General features: G+C 43.4%; 1 protein-coding gene across 1 annotated transcript in view; it reads right to left on the bottom strand.

The window, feature by feature from the left end:
* Positions 1-16,469, bottom strand: part of DOCK2 (dedicator of cytokinesis 2) — a 543,298-nt gene that overhangs the window by 482,577 nt on the left and 44,252 nt on the right. The window contains exons 7-10 of the mRNA XM_049874293.1: positions 13,366-13,501; positions 10,677-10,831; positions 6,661-6,742; positions 342-477 (exon numbers count right to left, since the gene is read on the bottom strand). Coding sequence (XP_049730250.1) covers positions 342-477; positions 6,661-6,742; positions 10,677-10,831; positions 13,366-13,501 — 509 coding nt within the window. The remainder of the gene's footprint in view (positions 1-341; positions 478-6,660; positions 6,743-10,676; positions 10,832-13,365; positions 13,502-16,469) is intronic.

Here is a 16,469-nt window from a genome sequence, read left to right as displayed (position 1 = left end):
TTTGCTCTTCATAATTAGATCCTGCCGTATTGTTCTTCCTTTTTCACAGCAGCAGGGTGCAAAGGCACCAAACGCTCAGACTGAACCACACTCCCAGTGCTCTGCTTCCAGGCGTGGGGACTGCATTATTCCCCGCCTTTGTCATGAATCTGGACTTAGTCACCAATTATTTGTATTTAGGCACCAGAAATGTAGGTATTAGGGCCTGTCTGGCACGAATTTTTTTTTTTTTTTTTTGGTAGGGTAGGGGAGAAGGGAAAAGGGAAACAAATAATCTTTAAAACCCAGCCATATCAAATGTGCACTCCAACAGAAGTTAATGGTGTACAGCGTGTCATTACCTGCCACCCCAAACGGCCGCCTCAGTCCTTGCGTGCATTTCTTTATATTTGTATCCTTAAGATCCATCTTTCCAACTCGGACAATTTGACAAATCAAGTAAATTTTATCCCTGTTGAGGTCTTTGTTTCCAAGGTCCTGTAGGCAGAAAATGGACAGTTACAATGCAGTCATTATTACTTCTCCTAATTTCCTTTGAAGTTCACAGACCAACACATATAATGTACTGAATGAAAAAAGCAGAAAAGAAAAAGAAGACCTAGTAACAGTAATTTCTGGGGGATGTGCTTAGCCCTTATATACATGAATCAATCATATTATTAGTCCTGGAAGAGGTAGAAAACAAAGCTGTCACGTCCATGTCACAGATAAGAAAAGTGAGATTTAGAAAGGAAATTGAGTGATAGGAATCTGGTGTTCAATCCCAATTCTTCTACCTCAAACTAATAGGAAGAGATAGGGTGGAGGAGGAAAATCAGTTATATGGACATGTTGTGGATTGAACTGTATCCCCCCTAAATATGTGTTGGGATCCTATCCCCTCTACTTGTGGATATAATCCTATTCAGAGGTAGGTTTTTCTTTTTATGCTAACTGGATCATATCTAAGCAGGGTGGGTTCTAAATCTAATCACTTTTGAGTTTAAAAAGAGCAGATTAGACATGTATAGAGGAATACGGATGCCATGTGAGGATCATCTACAGGCCAAGGAACCAAGGAATGTCCAGGACTACCTTCAAGGAAGACCCTGATTAGACTTTTAGCCTCCTAAACTATGAGACAATAAATTTCTGTTCTTTAAAACCACTCACTTGTGGTATTTCTGTTACAGCAGCACTAGAGAGCTAAGACAGGGCAGGATTCCTGATATGTAAGCCGATGGTCTCACATGATCAAGAATAGCATTTGGTACAAATAACTCCAGAGGGAGCTCCTGGGTGGAACAAACAATTAAGCGCTCAACTAGCAGCCAAAAGGTTGGTGGTTTGAACTCATCCAGAGGTGCCTCAGAAGATAGGCCTGGTGATCTGCTTCCGAAAGGTCACAGCCTTGAAAACCCTATGGAACAGAGTTCTACCCTGCATACATGGGGTCACCATGAGTTGGAATCAACTTGACAGCAATTAACGACAACAACAAATGGCTCCATTCAACTCACCATTACACACCACCTCTGAGAGAGAAGGCAAAGGAAGGGAAAAATTAATAACAGCATTTAATATGAGCACATCATTCACAGTTGAGTTGTTGGAGTACCAAACACCCCAAAAACTCAGAAGCATAATACAGGAGCAATTTGCTTCTAGTTTACACTACAGGTCTGATGCAGCTGGGTGGCGGCTCTGCTCATCTGAAAGTTACTCTGAATGAAGCAAGAGCTGTCTCCACAGGACGTGTACTTCCATGCCCCCAATGCAGGGGCGGGATCTTGAAAATTACTTACCCAAACCAAAACCAAACCCACTGCCTTTGAGTCGATTCCAACTCATAGTGACCCCATAGGACAAAGTACAATTGCCCCATAATTTCCAAGGAGAGCCTGGTGGTTTTGAACTGCCAACCTTTACCTTTTGGTTAGCAGCTGTAGCACTTAACCACTAAGCAACCAGGGTTTCCTGCAAATTACTTACTAGCTCTTAAAGCTGCCATTCAGAAGAGACATGCATCACCTATGCTTGTATTTCATTGGCCAAAGCAAGTCAAATGGCCACACTTAGTGCGACAGGGACCTGCAATCCAGCTGTGTCCCCAGCCAGAAGAGAGCTGAACTGTCTGGTGAACAGCACTATGGTCTTAGGCTCTGTGGTAAGTGCCTCAGACATCATGTTATTTGATCTTTAACAACTCTCTGAAGTTGGTACTATTATTTCATCCTCTCCATTTTACAGATGGGAAACAGACAAAGAGAAGATGTGGGGCTTCCCCAAGGCCATGGATCTGGCCCTTGAAAGCACTGGGCATCAAGCCCAGTCACTCCGACACCAAAGGCCACAAACAGAACTACCACGATATATCTGCCTCACCATCAGATAGGCACGCAAGAGGGAAAACCACCCTGAGTACCTCACCATCAGACTACCCTGCTCAAATTGAAAAGCTCCAGTGCCCTGGGATCCCCTGCCAGCTGGGATCATCTGGGGAAGGGACAATAAAGCATGCTGTTGACATCAGAGCTGGGACCCTTGGGTCTGCCCTCTCTAGGGAACAGTTGCTTGTCCTCCAAGCTAACCCCAATGAAGGAGCATGCACTGGGAACAGGCTATCAGCTCACATCAGAGCCTGAGGCCAGGCAGAGCATCTCACTGTGGCTGGTATGTTTGGGGGTGGGGGCTGTGCAGAGTCTCTGGGAGCAAGGCACTGTCAGGTACTTGGGGCTGTCCTCTTACCAGCTGGGGGACCAGGCGTCTGCTCCCCACTTCTCCAAGTCTCCCTGCTGGACAGGCAGAGAGGGGAGGGAAGGGAGGAGTGGGCTTTCTGGCTAAGAACGTCCCCCTCCACTCATGTGCAGCCCTGCTTTGTACCACAGGCAATTGAGTTTGAGACCCCAATTATCTCACATCCAGATGGTTGGAACAGCCTCTTCTCTGGCCTGCCTGACTCCTTCTGCCAATCCACCCTGAAATCTGCTGCAAAACTCATCTTCAGAGGCCACATTGATTTCTCTCCCCACCCCCTCAACAACTTTAATAGCTATTTTCTACCCTATTAGTGCTAATCGTCCACGGCTGACGTGAAAGGTTCTAGACATAATATGTTTCCAGCTGTCCTATCCAACTGATTCCCCACTATTCTCTGAACATAAGTAGTCTATTTTTGTCACAAAGATTACTTTATTGTTCCACAAACACAGAATGCTCACTTTCAACAGAGGCCCTGGCACCTGTAAGCTTCCTTGATAAAGGCACCATGTCACCCCTCTTCTCTGAAAAGATTCTATTTGCACGAATGAAAATATCAGACATCTAAGAGATGCCTCATCAGAGACGCTCTGGCACTGGAGACTCTGGATATGTGACAGAAGCCGCAGCGAATGCTTGAGCATAGGTTACTCTCTGGCGGGTGTGTAGACGGGCCACCCTTACTCAGAACTGTGCTTCAGTGTCTGGTGTCTCCCAATCATTTCTACTCTGACCTTATAAAAACTTAGCGTGTTGAGGAAACTCAGGCAGGATGCTTGAACTTAACAAGTGCCTCTTGATTTAGCGATTCATTACCAGTTGCCACTGAGTTGAGTCTGGCTCAAGAGACCCTATGTGTGTCAGAGAGGAACTGTGCTCCATAGGGTTTTAACGGCTGATTTTGCAGAAGTAGATCGCTGGGCATTTCTTCTGAGGCACTTCTGGGCAGACTTGAACCTTCGACCTTTCAGTTAGCAGTGAGCACATTAACTGTTTGCACTACCCAGGGACTCCTAGCAATTCATTAGCTTCCTTTTTTATTGTTTAGTAGTGTTTCCCCTGTGTTAGCAGCAACTCCCAAATTGGGGTAAGTCTTGTGGGACCACGTGGTATATGCCAATTTCCTCATGTGGAGAGGAAACCAAGAGGGTGAACATTTGTAAAGCAGACGGAGTAGAAGTCAACCATCAGCCCGACCCATATGCCAGCTCCTCGGCTCATGGAGCTGGAAGTCGGCCCTCAAGAAGGAGGCTAGAAAGAACTGAAATCCAGAGCAGAGAGAAATAAGGCCAGCAAGGCTGATGCCTGCCAAGTCTTATCTCATCTCTAACTTAAACGTCATCTCGACACCCCACTGACAGTAAATCCCCAGTCCAATGCCATCACATCACCCTCTTCTAATGATCTGCATTGCGTGGATTGCTTTGTATCCTGACATTTCTCTTATTTATTCATTTGTTTATTATCTGAACCCCCTTCTGCCCACATACACACACCATGCCATGTGAGCAGGAACCTCATTAACTTATTCACTGCTAAATCCCCAGCCCCTAGCACAAATCTTACACATAGTAGGTACTCAGCAGATCATAAATAAGTGAGAGCACCATGAGCTGGAGATGACCTTCCTTGTCCCAAAATGACAACTTCCATCATCTCTACCTACAACCCATCTGTCAGTTTGTCACACTGGCAGCTTGTGTGCTGCTATGATGCTGGAAGCTATGCCACCAGTATTTCAAATACCAGCAGGGTCACCCATGATGGACAGGTTTCAGCAGTGCTTCCAGACAAAAATAGACTAGGAAGAAAGGCCTGGCAATCTACTTCTGAAAATTAGACAGTGAAAATCTTATGGCTCACAATAGAACACTGTCTGACTCACTTGCTTTGAACACATCATCAGGAGGGATTAATCATGGAGGAGGATATCATGCTTCGTGAAGCTGGCCAGTCAGGGTGAGGGAGATCCTCAGTGAGATGGACTGGCAAAATAGCCGCAATGAGGAACTCAAACATACTGGCAAGAGTGAAGATAATGAAGGACTGGGCAATGTTTTGTTCTGTTGTACATCAGGTCGCCATGAGTCAGAGTCAACTAAATGGCAGTTATCTATCTATCTCTATCATCTCAGCAGAGGGAAGCATCAGCCTATTGAGCCAGTCAAGTAACGGTCTCAAGTTCACTTGTCCTGGGAGGTAGAGGCGATGGGACAGACAGAATTCCATTAGGGCAAAATTACATTCTCATTAATACTGCGCAACACAAATTTACTGATGCCTTTTCCCTCATGTTTACATTATGAATTGGTTCTCTGCAAAATGAACCACTGATTGATTCCCTGTCCTTCTCCCTCTCATGAAACATCTGTCTCCTGGTTTAATCAGGAGGCCCCATGGGACTGTCCTATTTATCAAGAAAATAAATAGGCTCCTCCTTCTAACCAATAATAGATAAAGAGAATTGAAGCACATTTATATATGCCAAGAAAACTTAGTCTAAGCAATTAGGACCTATGATCTTATTCCATGCCTCTGGCCTATTTTTCAGTAAATAACAAACAAAATAAATCAGCTTCACTCCAATCTAATTGTGACATAAGACATTGCACTTAACGGGCTGTAACTAGAAAATGATTGTAGAGCAAGGTAGGTTAACCTAGCATGTCGGTCACTGCTGGATCAGGCCCACCAGTTTGGTCAATGCCCAAATACCTCCCTGGCTCCTCCTCTACAATTTCCCTTGATAATATAGGCAATGCAGTGGGAAATCTCATAAATGGTCTTCACCCAAATGTAGGCTGCAGGCAACACCAATATCCTTAGGTTTCTTGAGGTCATCCACTTAACATCCTCTTGAAACCAGCTGTTGTTGAGTCAATACCATCCTATTGCGATCACGTGTCAAGAGTAGGGTTTTCAATGGCTGATTTTTCAGAAGTAGATCACCAGGCTTCTCTTCTGAGGCACTTCTAGTTGGACTCAAACCTCCAGCCTTTTGGTTAGCAACAGAGTGCATTAACTGTTTTCACTACCTAGGGATTCCCCTCTTAATACACCTTCATGGATACAAAACAAGGGAAGGGTCTCTTCAGGAAATTATAACCTTTTGTCCATCTTTCTATTATTTCTTTTATTCAGAGGCAAAAAGTCAGGTTCACTCTTAGCAATAAATCATCCAGGTAACAGTTGATTTCAATGTTTCCAAATATAAGTCTTCCCCAGTGAGTACTGGCAGTTAGAAAGATGATCCCAAGGACCTGTAAGATCTTTAGTCATCTATGACTCAATTATGTTCAGAATATTCAATTTGCCGAGGCCAGAAATGTTCTAGAAAGATCTCACTTTTTACTGATACATTGTAAAAAGGTTTTCAGAAAGGCCTGAACCAAAGAACAGGCCTCAGGTTAACCATGAATTAGCCAGAAAATCAAAATAGCTGCTGTAGCCAATTCACCCAGACATCGTTACTCAAAGAGGTTTGTGCTTGTTTATATAGCGCTCTGTGTGTGTTCTTTGTGTACAGATGAGTGTGTTAGAGAGAAAGGGATACTAAGAGAAGAAAGAGAGGATACGATGTTCTCTGTAAAAAGAAAAAAAACCAGGTGCCATCTAGTTGATTCCAACTCATGGCGACCTCATGTGTGTCAGAGTAGAACTGCGCTCCAAAGGGTTTTCAATGGCTGGTTTTTCAGAAGTAGATCGCCAGGGTGGACTTGAACCTTTAACCTTTCAGTTAGCAATCAAGCCTATTAACTGCCTGCACCACCAGTACCCTTTCCTTGTTTCTCCTCATAAAGCCCAGAATACAGTGCTGCCCCGAGGCCATGCTCTGTTCCTGATGGACCAATCAGCTCCATTTCCAAGTTCACATCTTCTGTAAACTTGGAACATGGCAACAAGAAGAGAGTGCGCACTCACCGTGAAGACCACTTTCAGATTGTTCAGCATCTCAATCTCCTTTGGAAAGCCCTTGCTGCCCCATCGCACCAGGTAGTTCTCACTGCGGGAAGAAGAGTAGGAACACATTACTCCTGGAGGTTGGTGCTCATTCAGGATCTATTCACTGGGTGTCTACTATATGCCTGACACCATACTTGCTGCTGGAGATACAGTAGTGTCTTAGAGATCATGGTCTCATCAGAGAGGCAGGCATTAGACAAGCAGTCACGCTGCACCAGAGGCACAGAATTTCCAACATATGCGTATGCACAACCTCTTACCTCCCCCATCTGCTAAGGAAATTCCAGCACAGCAGCTTAATATTTTGGAAGATCAGCTGCATTCTCCGTAGAGGTTATTGAGAGTGGTAGATGGAGGCGGAGTTTTTTAGTACATTTTACCGGACATTAAGAATGTATTCCTCTTACCATCCTATTCTATTTTCACATTTCTTTAAGAGACTGAGTAACGATTTGGGTTATTTTAAATTAACCTTGGGGTGTAGGACTATCTTTCCTTGAGTGGAATATTATGCTGTGTTGGGCCATATAGGGCCTCAGCCATTATCCAATATACACTTAAATGATTATTTGTGTGCAACTGTGACAAGTGCTGTAAAGGAAAAGTTTAGGACGTTGTGAGAATGTACAACAGAAGGGCCTGGCAAAGTCTGGATGGGAAAGTCTTTGCTGAGGAAATGACATGTAAATGAAACAGGTCAGGAAAAGAGGGCAGAAAAGCAAAATGTTTCAGGCAAAGCAAACCCACATGTAAAAGCCCTGAGGCAGGAAGGGACTTGATGCATCTAAGAAACTGATCCAAGAAGAAAGTGGTGAGAGAAAAATTAGAGGAAGAGGCCAGATCCTGTAAGGACGCCTTGTAAGATTTTGGACTTGATCTTATTAAAAACCGAAACCCACTGAAGGGTTGTACATGGGGCGGTCACATGATTCCTATGATTCCTACGTATGATTGTTTACTATCTCATATCTCCTAGCAACCATACACCACACTGTGTGGTTCATATGAGTCAGGTCTAGCCGTTCGAGAAAGATCGAGAAGTCTAGCACTTATTTAACTTTGAAGAAGCTTAGTGCAGTTTACTGAGTTGACTTATTAGGTATTCAATGTCACCTGGGAGCATACAGTTGGTGCTAAATAAATGCCCATGATCTTGAATCGGGGGGAGGGGGGGAACGCAAAATAAAGCTCAAAAGCTATATTAGCCTAAGAAGGCATGATAACAGAATCCAGCTGAGGTAAGGGGAATTGCCTTCTTTTTGGAGCTTCGTTCTCCCTGATGTCTTGTTCCTCTCTCTGCACTCACCCCTAGAAGATTAATGAGAATAGTCTGAGCAAAGTTCAGTGGGAAATGCATCTGATGAGGAAAAGGGCACATAGCCCTGGGTTAACCAACGTGTAAAATTCAATCAAGCCAAATGTATCTTTTTTTTTCTTTTTTCTTTTTTCCCAGTAAGACCTAAAAGTTTTAGTGGTTAGAATTTACAGCAAACTAGCCACGAAGGCTCCATCCACAAAATTGTTCTGTTTTGTTAACCATTTCCCATTGGCTATTACTATACTGTGCACAGTGAGATGTCTGGGTGTTATCCAGGACTTTCCATCATACGTAGCAAGCCTCTTTGTGATGTAGCCTACAAGATCAAAACAGCAAGAACCAGCAGTTTTCTTCTATGGGAAATACAATCATAAATAAGAAAAGCAATTTAGAGGGCCGAGCTGGCCCCATCCATCCTTGCCCAGGAAGACCTGAGCAGTAGAATCTGAAGGCCGACCTGGTGACAACACGGGCCAGGCCTCCTCCAATGACACCCTCCTCAGGGGAGTGAGGAAGACTATTCTAACTCCTCCTCCAGCCCTTTGGTCATAGCCTCACCATTGGCCTGATGCCTGAGCTGCTTCTTTTGTTTTTCTGGCGAACATTTACTTAAATTTCCCAACCCAGACCTTTCCAGGAATCCACTGAGGATCTGAGCATGATTTACCCCAACACTGAAAGGTCCATTCCAACCAAATTCTCCCCAGCCCACATCTGAGCCATCCTGAGGATGCTTGAACTTGTCTGCTGTTCACTGTCTGTCAGCCCTGGCAAGGGCAGGTCAGACTGAAGATTTCTACGTAAAAGAGCGGCTATCCAGAATCAGACTGATACTCGGAGTGTTTCCAAACCTCCCTGCCCCTCTCCTGTGTCATGTCTCTTCTCTTCTACATTTTCTCCTCCTCCTTTTGGTTTCTGCCCTTCAGTTCCTCTTCCTCTTCGTCCCCTGAGGGTTGCTCTGTGTCTGGCACTCTCAGAGGCATCATTCAGGCATGCCCCACCGAGCACATCATCTGGTGTGGCACTTCAGGGAACAGAGCTGCCATCTCGCTGATCCATCGCCTCCCTCCACAAAGCTGAGTTCAGGCCATCCATCACTTAGATGGCCCAGGAGACCAGGCACCCCTGTCGATGCAGCCAGGAGAAGCCCTCCTTATTCTAGAGAGGCAGGGAGAGTCCTGTGAATGCTTTCAGAATCTTTTTTTCCCAGGTGCCTTGGAAGCGGCTGATAGGAAACAGCGAGGGATCTATGACATGCAAACCATTTCAAGGTGGGTTCTGTCTGAGGGACCAGGACCACTGACGCTCAGTGTCTACTGAGGCCTAGACAGGTGAATAAGGCTCAATTTTTAATATTGGCAATTTTCATTAGCCAAAAAAAAATAGATTTCCACCATAACAGTGCTGAAGCCCCAGCCAGAAGCCACCTGGGATATTAAATACAGCTCTTCCCTTGGCATCAGACTAACATGAGGACAAAGTTGGTCTTTGTAGTCAGGTGGACCTGGTATAAATCTCAGCTCTGCCATTTAATAAATACATGTGACTTTGGACTAGTCACTTTACTTCCCTGAGCCTCCTTTTCCTCACCCAAATGTCATGGAGTAATGAAGATTGAATGAGATCAAGTACTGACCTCAGTATAGTCTTCTTAGATGGACAGGCCCTCCATGTTTCATAAATGTCTCCAGAGGAACCATTAGTTACTAAAAGACCACTATTCACTAGGGCATTGTATTTTATCTCATTTAATCATCATAACAACCTAGCCAGGAATGCATCACTGTTTCCATTTTCTCCATTGAAGTAGAGGGATCACTCTCTAGCTCCATTCTAATGGTTCAACTGGTGATCTCCCATATGGAACCATGTGTTGGTTTAAAATCCCACTAGAGAGATAGGCAGTAGTCACCTGGAAGCAAGGGTGGCAAGTCCTGGGGGAACAGGGATGGTAGACAGTACAACAAAGTCTTTTCCCTGGAAATTCCCAAAGGTGTTTTCCCTTTCTCCAGCTGAGGCACCAAGAAGTTCCCTCACTTCCTCCATTCCCAACAGAAATTAATAAAAGTAGTAATAATAAAGGCCTCTGCCACTTGGAACACAGGTACCATGTGCCAACCCCTGTGCTGAGTGATTCATGGGCTTTTTTCTCATTAAAGCCTAAAATACATTCCCCCATGAGTTTGGTGCTGATATCTTACAGATGGAGAACTAAGACTTAAGAGAGATTGACAACCTGACCAAGGTTAACAGAGGGTAAATGGTGGTGGAGCCAGGACGGAAACCTAGGCAGACTGCAGAGTCTACACTTTTAACCTGTTGCTGCCCTGGAGGATCTGCAGTTTTCACCGTTCATTTCTCAACTCCCATTTTAAAAGCCAGTATTTTTACTCTACCCATTAAATGCTACCTGTCTAAGTCTTTCTATTTCTGGTTGTCTTTCAATAATCAAAACTTATTTCTCTAGAACCATATCCCCACTGTGGGAAAAACTTGGTGGCAAGTGGTATTTCCATCTGACTCCCAATAGGCCCGGCTTCTCTTCTGGGTAGGTATTTCTCCACAACAAGTGATGATGGAAAAGAATGATGTTCTGTGCTCTACTGACTCTAAATTGCCCAATATAGAGAGGTCCAGCAATAGGGAACACACTTACCTTATAACTATTTGCTTGTGGGGATCATAGAGTGACATGAAGAGCTCAGCATCTTCCCCAATTCTGCAGACGAAGTTTCTCACAAAGACATACAGGCTGTGGGTGGGGGAGGAGGAGATTCGAGAATACATTCCATAATCCAGCTGGTCTTTTGACTGAGAGGTGGAAGGAAGAAGGGAAGGAGGTGGAGAAAGTTAGCCCAACATCACTTAGGACAACTGAGAGATGGCACAGGATATTGGGAGTCATGATTTCAAGCCCAAAGACTTTGGCATTACACCCAGTTCTATCACCAAAATTTTCTTTATCTTAGCCAAGTCACCTTGCTTATCTTGGCCTTGACTTTCTCATCTGGGAAAGCACCATCACTAACCTAGTTTTCCTCAAAAAGTTGGTGTCATAAAAGCACACACACACACACAAAAAATTGATAAAACAGACTTCATCAAAACAGAAACATCTGCTCTTTAAAAGACAGAGTAAAGAAAATGAAGAGGCAAGCCACAGGCTGGGAAAATATATTTGCAAAGTATATATCTAATAAAGCATTTGTATCCAGAGTATGCAAATAACTCTTACAACTTAAAAATAAGAAAAACAACACAATTAAAAACGGGCAAAATGTATGAACAGACACATCACAAAATAAGACACAAACTGGCAGTAAGCACACGTACACATGCTCAACATCACTAGTCATCAGGGAGATTAAAACTAAAATTAAAACCACAATAAGATATCACTACAGACCCATTAGATTGACTAAAGTTAACAAGATTGACAATACCAAGTGTTGACAAGAATACAGAGCAACTGGAAGACTCATATATTGCTGATGGGAACACAAAATAGTATAGCCATTTTGAGAAAAATTTATGGCAGTATCTTAAAAGTTAAACGCACTGTTATCATATGACCCAACAATCCCACTGCTAGGTATTAAAAAAAAAAAAAAAAGGTATTACCCCCCGCCAAAAAAGAAGGAAACATGTCCACATAAAGCTTTATATGCGACTGTTCATTGTTTATAATTGGCCCAAATTGAAAACAACCCAAATGTCCATCAATTGGGCATACTATGGAATACTAACTTGGCAATAAAAACAAACAAAATATTGATATACACAACAACATGGATCTCAAAAACATCATGTTGCATGAGAGATGTCAAACACAAAAGACTAATACTATATGATTCAACTTATCTGAAGCTCTACGAAAGACAAACCTATACTACAGAAAGCAAATCAGGGGTTGTTTGGCTGGGGATCAGAAGAAGGGGTTGACTGTAAAGAGACACAAAGAAACTTTTAGGGTGATAGAACTGTTCTGTATCTTGATTGTGATGGGCTTTATCAAATACTACATATTACTAACATTCATCAGACTGTAGACTTAAAATGAGTGAATTTCATTGCGTGAAAATTAAACCTAAATAAAGCTAAAGATAAAGCTGCTGTCAAATAAAACACAGCAGCTAACGTGACTTTGGGAGCTCCTGGGTGGTGCAAATGGTTAACGCATTCAGCTGCTAAAAGAAAGGTTGGGGATTCAAGTCTACCCAGAGGCACCTTGAAAGAAAGGCCTGGCAATCAACTTCTGAAAAAATCAGCCATTGAAAACCCTATGGAGCACAATTCTACTCTGACGCACATGAAGTTGCCATGAGTTGGAACTGATCTGAAGGCAACTGGTTTTTCACTGGATAATGTGATTTTAAAAAATATAAAGCAGATTACGTTAATCTTTCCTTAAAATGAATCCACTTGACAGCAATGGGTTTGGTTTAGTGTGGGTTCCTTAAAATCCTTTGGTGGCTTCCAACCATAGTTGGAATAAAATCTTAACTCTTTGTCACGACCCTTCAGGTCCCAGAGTGCCAGCTCCTGCTCTCTTTGCAAATCATTGCCTGCACTCCCCACTGCTCTCTGTGCCCGTCCACAGTTCTATTCCTTGAACATCCCAAACCTGGTCCTATACTCTGTCTAAATACCTCTCCCCGGATCTTCCCATGCCTGCCACCTTCACATTATCCAGGTGTCAGCTCATATGTCACTCCTTAGAGTGACCCTTCTTGACTGTGCATTTGGAAACCAAACCAAACCAGTTGCCATTGAGACGATTCCTACACATGACAATGCCTTATGAGTCAGAGTAGAACTGTGCTCCATAGGGTTTTCGATGGCTGATTTTTCAGCAGTAGATTGCCAGGCCTTTCTTCCAAGGCACCTTTGGGTGACTTGAACCCCCAACCTTTCTGTTAGCAGCTGAGCCCTTAATCATTTTCACCACCCAGGGACACTGTGCCTTTTAAAGTAGCCCCTTAAGTCACGCTGATTAACATAACCTAGTTTATTGCCTTTTGGGAATTTATTGCCATCTGGAATTAACTTGTTTGTTGATATATTTACCTTTTTAACTGCCTTTCTTCTTTTCTCTCTAGAATATAAATGCTCCATGAGAAGAGGTAACTTCCCTGGCATTTAACTACCTGTGGGTGGATGTTGAATGAATTAACAAATCTAAGTGCAAAAACACAATAAAATGAATGTGGTTACCGATCATTTCAGGTCACAGGACAGATGGCTCCATGAATAATATACAGTCTGGTTAATTATCCTATTATTTTAAGTTAATGATGTGCTAAATGCCTGTCTTGCTTGGCCAAATCCTATATAACAAAGCTCACCAGTTCTTCCTTGATACGCTCTGTGATTTTTTCAGTTGCTTCCTCATGTGCATGGAACAAGCTGATGACACTGGTATTATCAGGGTCCAAGATATTTCCATCTTCATCCCGGACAATCAGATCCAGCTCAAGGATTCTGAAAAGCAAACACTGGAGGTGAAGATAAATCGGGGGGTGCTGAAGTCTTGAGGACCTTGTGAGAAGTTTTTACCAGTAAGTTCAACTAATCTCTGAGGACTGTATGCTCCCACAGATAAGCACTACATTGATACTCGCATACACAGCCAGGGAAGTACACATGGGTTTAGTGCAGCCACTCTGGAAGGTTCTGTGACAGCATCTATTAAAATTTTTAAAAATGTGTATGTCCTTGACATTGACCCTACAGAAACATCTCACACTTAAATAATGACGTGTGTTGCAGCGTTGTTTGCATTAGCAAAGCATTGGGGGAAAAATGTCTGTCAAAAGGGAAATGGCTAAATAAACTTTGAATACCATGAAACAGAGTTTTAAAAATGTATCATTATGTTTAATGACATATTTCAGTGAAAAAAATCAAGTATAGAAACATGCATACAGTATATTTTATGCAAAAAAAAAAGCAAACAAAAGCCAAGCCAGGTATATTATTAGGGTGCTTGTGGTGCAGTGGTTAAGCACTCAGCTGCTAATCAGAAAGTTGGCAGTTCAAACCCACATGCCACTTCTCAAAAAAAAGATGTGGCAGTCTGCTTCCTTAACGATTACAGCCTTGGAAACCCTATGGGGCAGTTCTATTCTGTCCTATAAGGTCGCTGTGGGTCGGAATTGACTCGATAGCAACGAGTGTGGTTAATACAAGTGACAATGAACAGAGAAAAGTCTGGAAGGAAAAGCTCCAAACTACTGATGCTGGTTACTTACGGCGAGAAGGCAAGGCCAGGGCTGGGAGGGATGGAGTGATCAAAGAAGATGTGAGCCTCATCTCAATGGGTTTAATGTTTTACTTTTTTTTTACACAAAATATATTTATATATTACTTATTTAATAAAAATTGGAAAATCACCATGGGGGGGGAATCTCAGATATATTGATTGATTGTTACTCACAGCTTAACCTCAAGCTGCTTGACTTTCAGGCCACAAGCATTTCTGTTTTGTATTAATTTTTTCAACTCTATCTGTCATTTCAACTGGCATCAATGATAACAGCAGCAAACACACACACAGCACTTACGATAAACTCATATGTTTTGAATGTTATACACATACTAATGCATTTAATCCACATAACTGCCCTGTGAGGGAGGTACTATTATTATATCCATTTTACAGATGAAGAAAAGAGCAAGAACATAGGGACTAAGTAGTTTACTCAAGGTTACACACCTAGTAAAAAGTACCACGGCAGCAGAGTCTGTGCGCTTATGCTCTGTGGCGTACCTTCTAGATAGGAGGAGCTGGTTGTTGTTATTAGTTGCCATCAAGTTGGCTCTGACTCATAGCAACCCCACGTACAAAAGAACAAACCATTGCCCAGTTTTGCACCAACTTCACGGTTATTGACTGACATGTTTGAGTCCACTGTTGCAGCCACTGCGTATTTTGAGTGCCTTCCAATCTAGAGGGGTCATTTTCCAACACTGTATCAGGCAATATTTGCTTGTAATCATAACGTTTTCATTGGTGGATTTTTAGTACATCGCCAGACCTTTCTTCCTAGTCTCTTTTAGTCTGTAAACTCTGCTGAAACCTGTCTACCATTGGTGACCTTGCTGGTATTGGAAATACTGGCAACACAGCTTCCAGCATCATAGCAACACACCATCACAGTAGAACTAACTGACGGATGGCTGGAGCTTACAAGCAGAATATGGTTGCAGAGGCCTTAACTTGAAGCTGCTTTTGCACTTGATGTTCAGATGGCAGACCTCAGGCATCCATACAAAGAAGGGAGGGGGTGGGGGCTGATGGAGATTCTGCGGAGGTCAACAGTGGCCCTGCTTGGGCACCCCCACCAAGCACCAGATTCTGGAAGGGCAGCAAGGACAAAGGAAGGAGACAAACCTTTCGTCTCTTATTTGAAAATCAAATTGAGAGGCACATCTCTTCATCTGATCCAAATGCAAACAGAAGGGAGCCAAGGTTCATCCACATTCATTAGGAAATTAACTCCCAACCAGCTATGACTCACAGTATTGCACAGCCCTGCTGGCTAACAGGCGATGCTAATGGGAAGAATGCATTTGACTAAGGCTGGGCAGAGGCTCGTGTGACTTCGGAAAAGATGGAGCATTGCCGATACGTAATTTAGTGCCAAGATCTCTCTAGCTCTTTCTCTTCAAAATGTATCAAAACGGATTCAGTTCTAAAACGTGTGGGGGGGGGGAAATTCACCCAGATTCTGCTTTCTTGGGCTATGGAAGAGTCATTTGAGAATTCCTCCCTGCTTAGATACCAAAGGAGCCCTGGTGGCAAAGTGGTTCAGAGCTTAGCTGCTAATCAAAAGTGGGCAGTTCAAATCCACCAGCCGCTCCTTGGAAACTCTATGGGGCAGTTCTATTCTGTCCTATAAGGTTACTATGAGTCAGAATTGACACGATGGTAATGGATTTTTTTTTTCTTTTGGTGGATACTAAGGAGCTTCTCCATCACAGGTCTCACTTGTAACCTTGGAAATCTGACTAGTCTTTGGGTAGGATTCCCAAGGCCCAGGGTCAGGAATGCTGTCCCCACAATTTGATGACAATTCTGCCAGTACCTCCCTGAACCCAGCAACAGGGAGGCTAAGCATTTTGACATTGTATGTTCAGGGGGTAGCCCCATCACTCTCTTCTGTTCAAAAACATGATAAAAGGAACCCAAGATGAAGACAGGAGAAGAAGCCCCCACTGTATGAATTCAAAAATAAAAGAAAGGAAAAGGAAATGGGCAATGGCTCCTGCCACAGCTCCCATCACCCTCTGGACAAATCCAAGCTTCTCCTCGCTTGGCACTCAGGTCCCCAGGTTCCAGCCTCCCTCTGCATGGTCACCTCTCACCTTCTCCCAAGCCCTCCAGCCTTCAGCAAAACTATTCCTTAAATGCGCCTCTCTCCCTCTCTGCCTTCCTCTCCTCCCTCTG

The sequence above is a fragment of the Elephas maximus genome, chromosome 2 (genome assembly GCF_024166365.1).
Source record: "Elephas maximus indicus isolate mEleMax1 chromosome 2, mEleMax1 primary haplotype, whole genome shotgun sequence".
Lineage (NCBI taxonomy): Eukaryota > Metazoa > Chordata > Mammalia > Proboscidea > Elephantidae > Elephas > Elephas maximus.
This window is presented reverse-complemented; position numbering and strand designations above follow the sequence as displayed.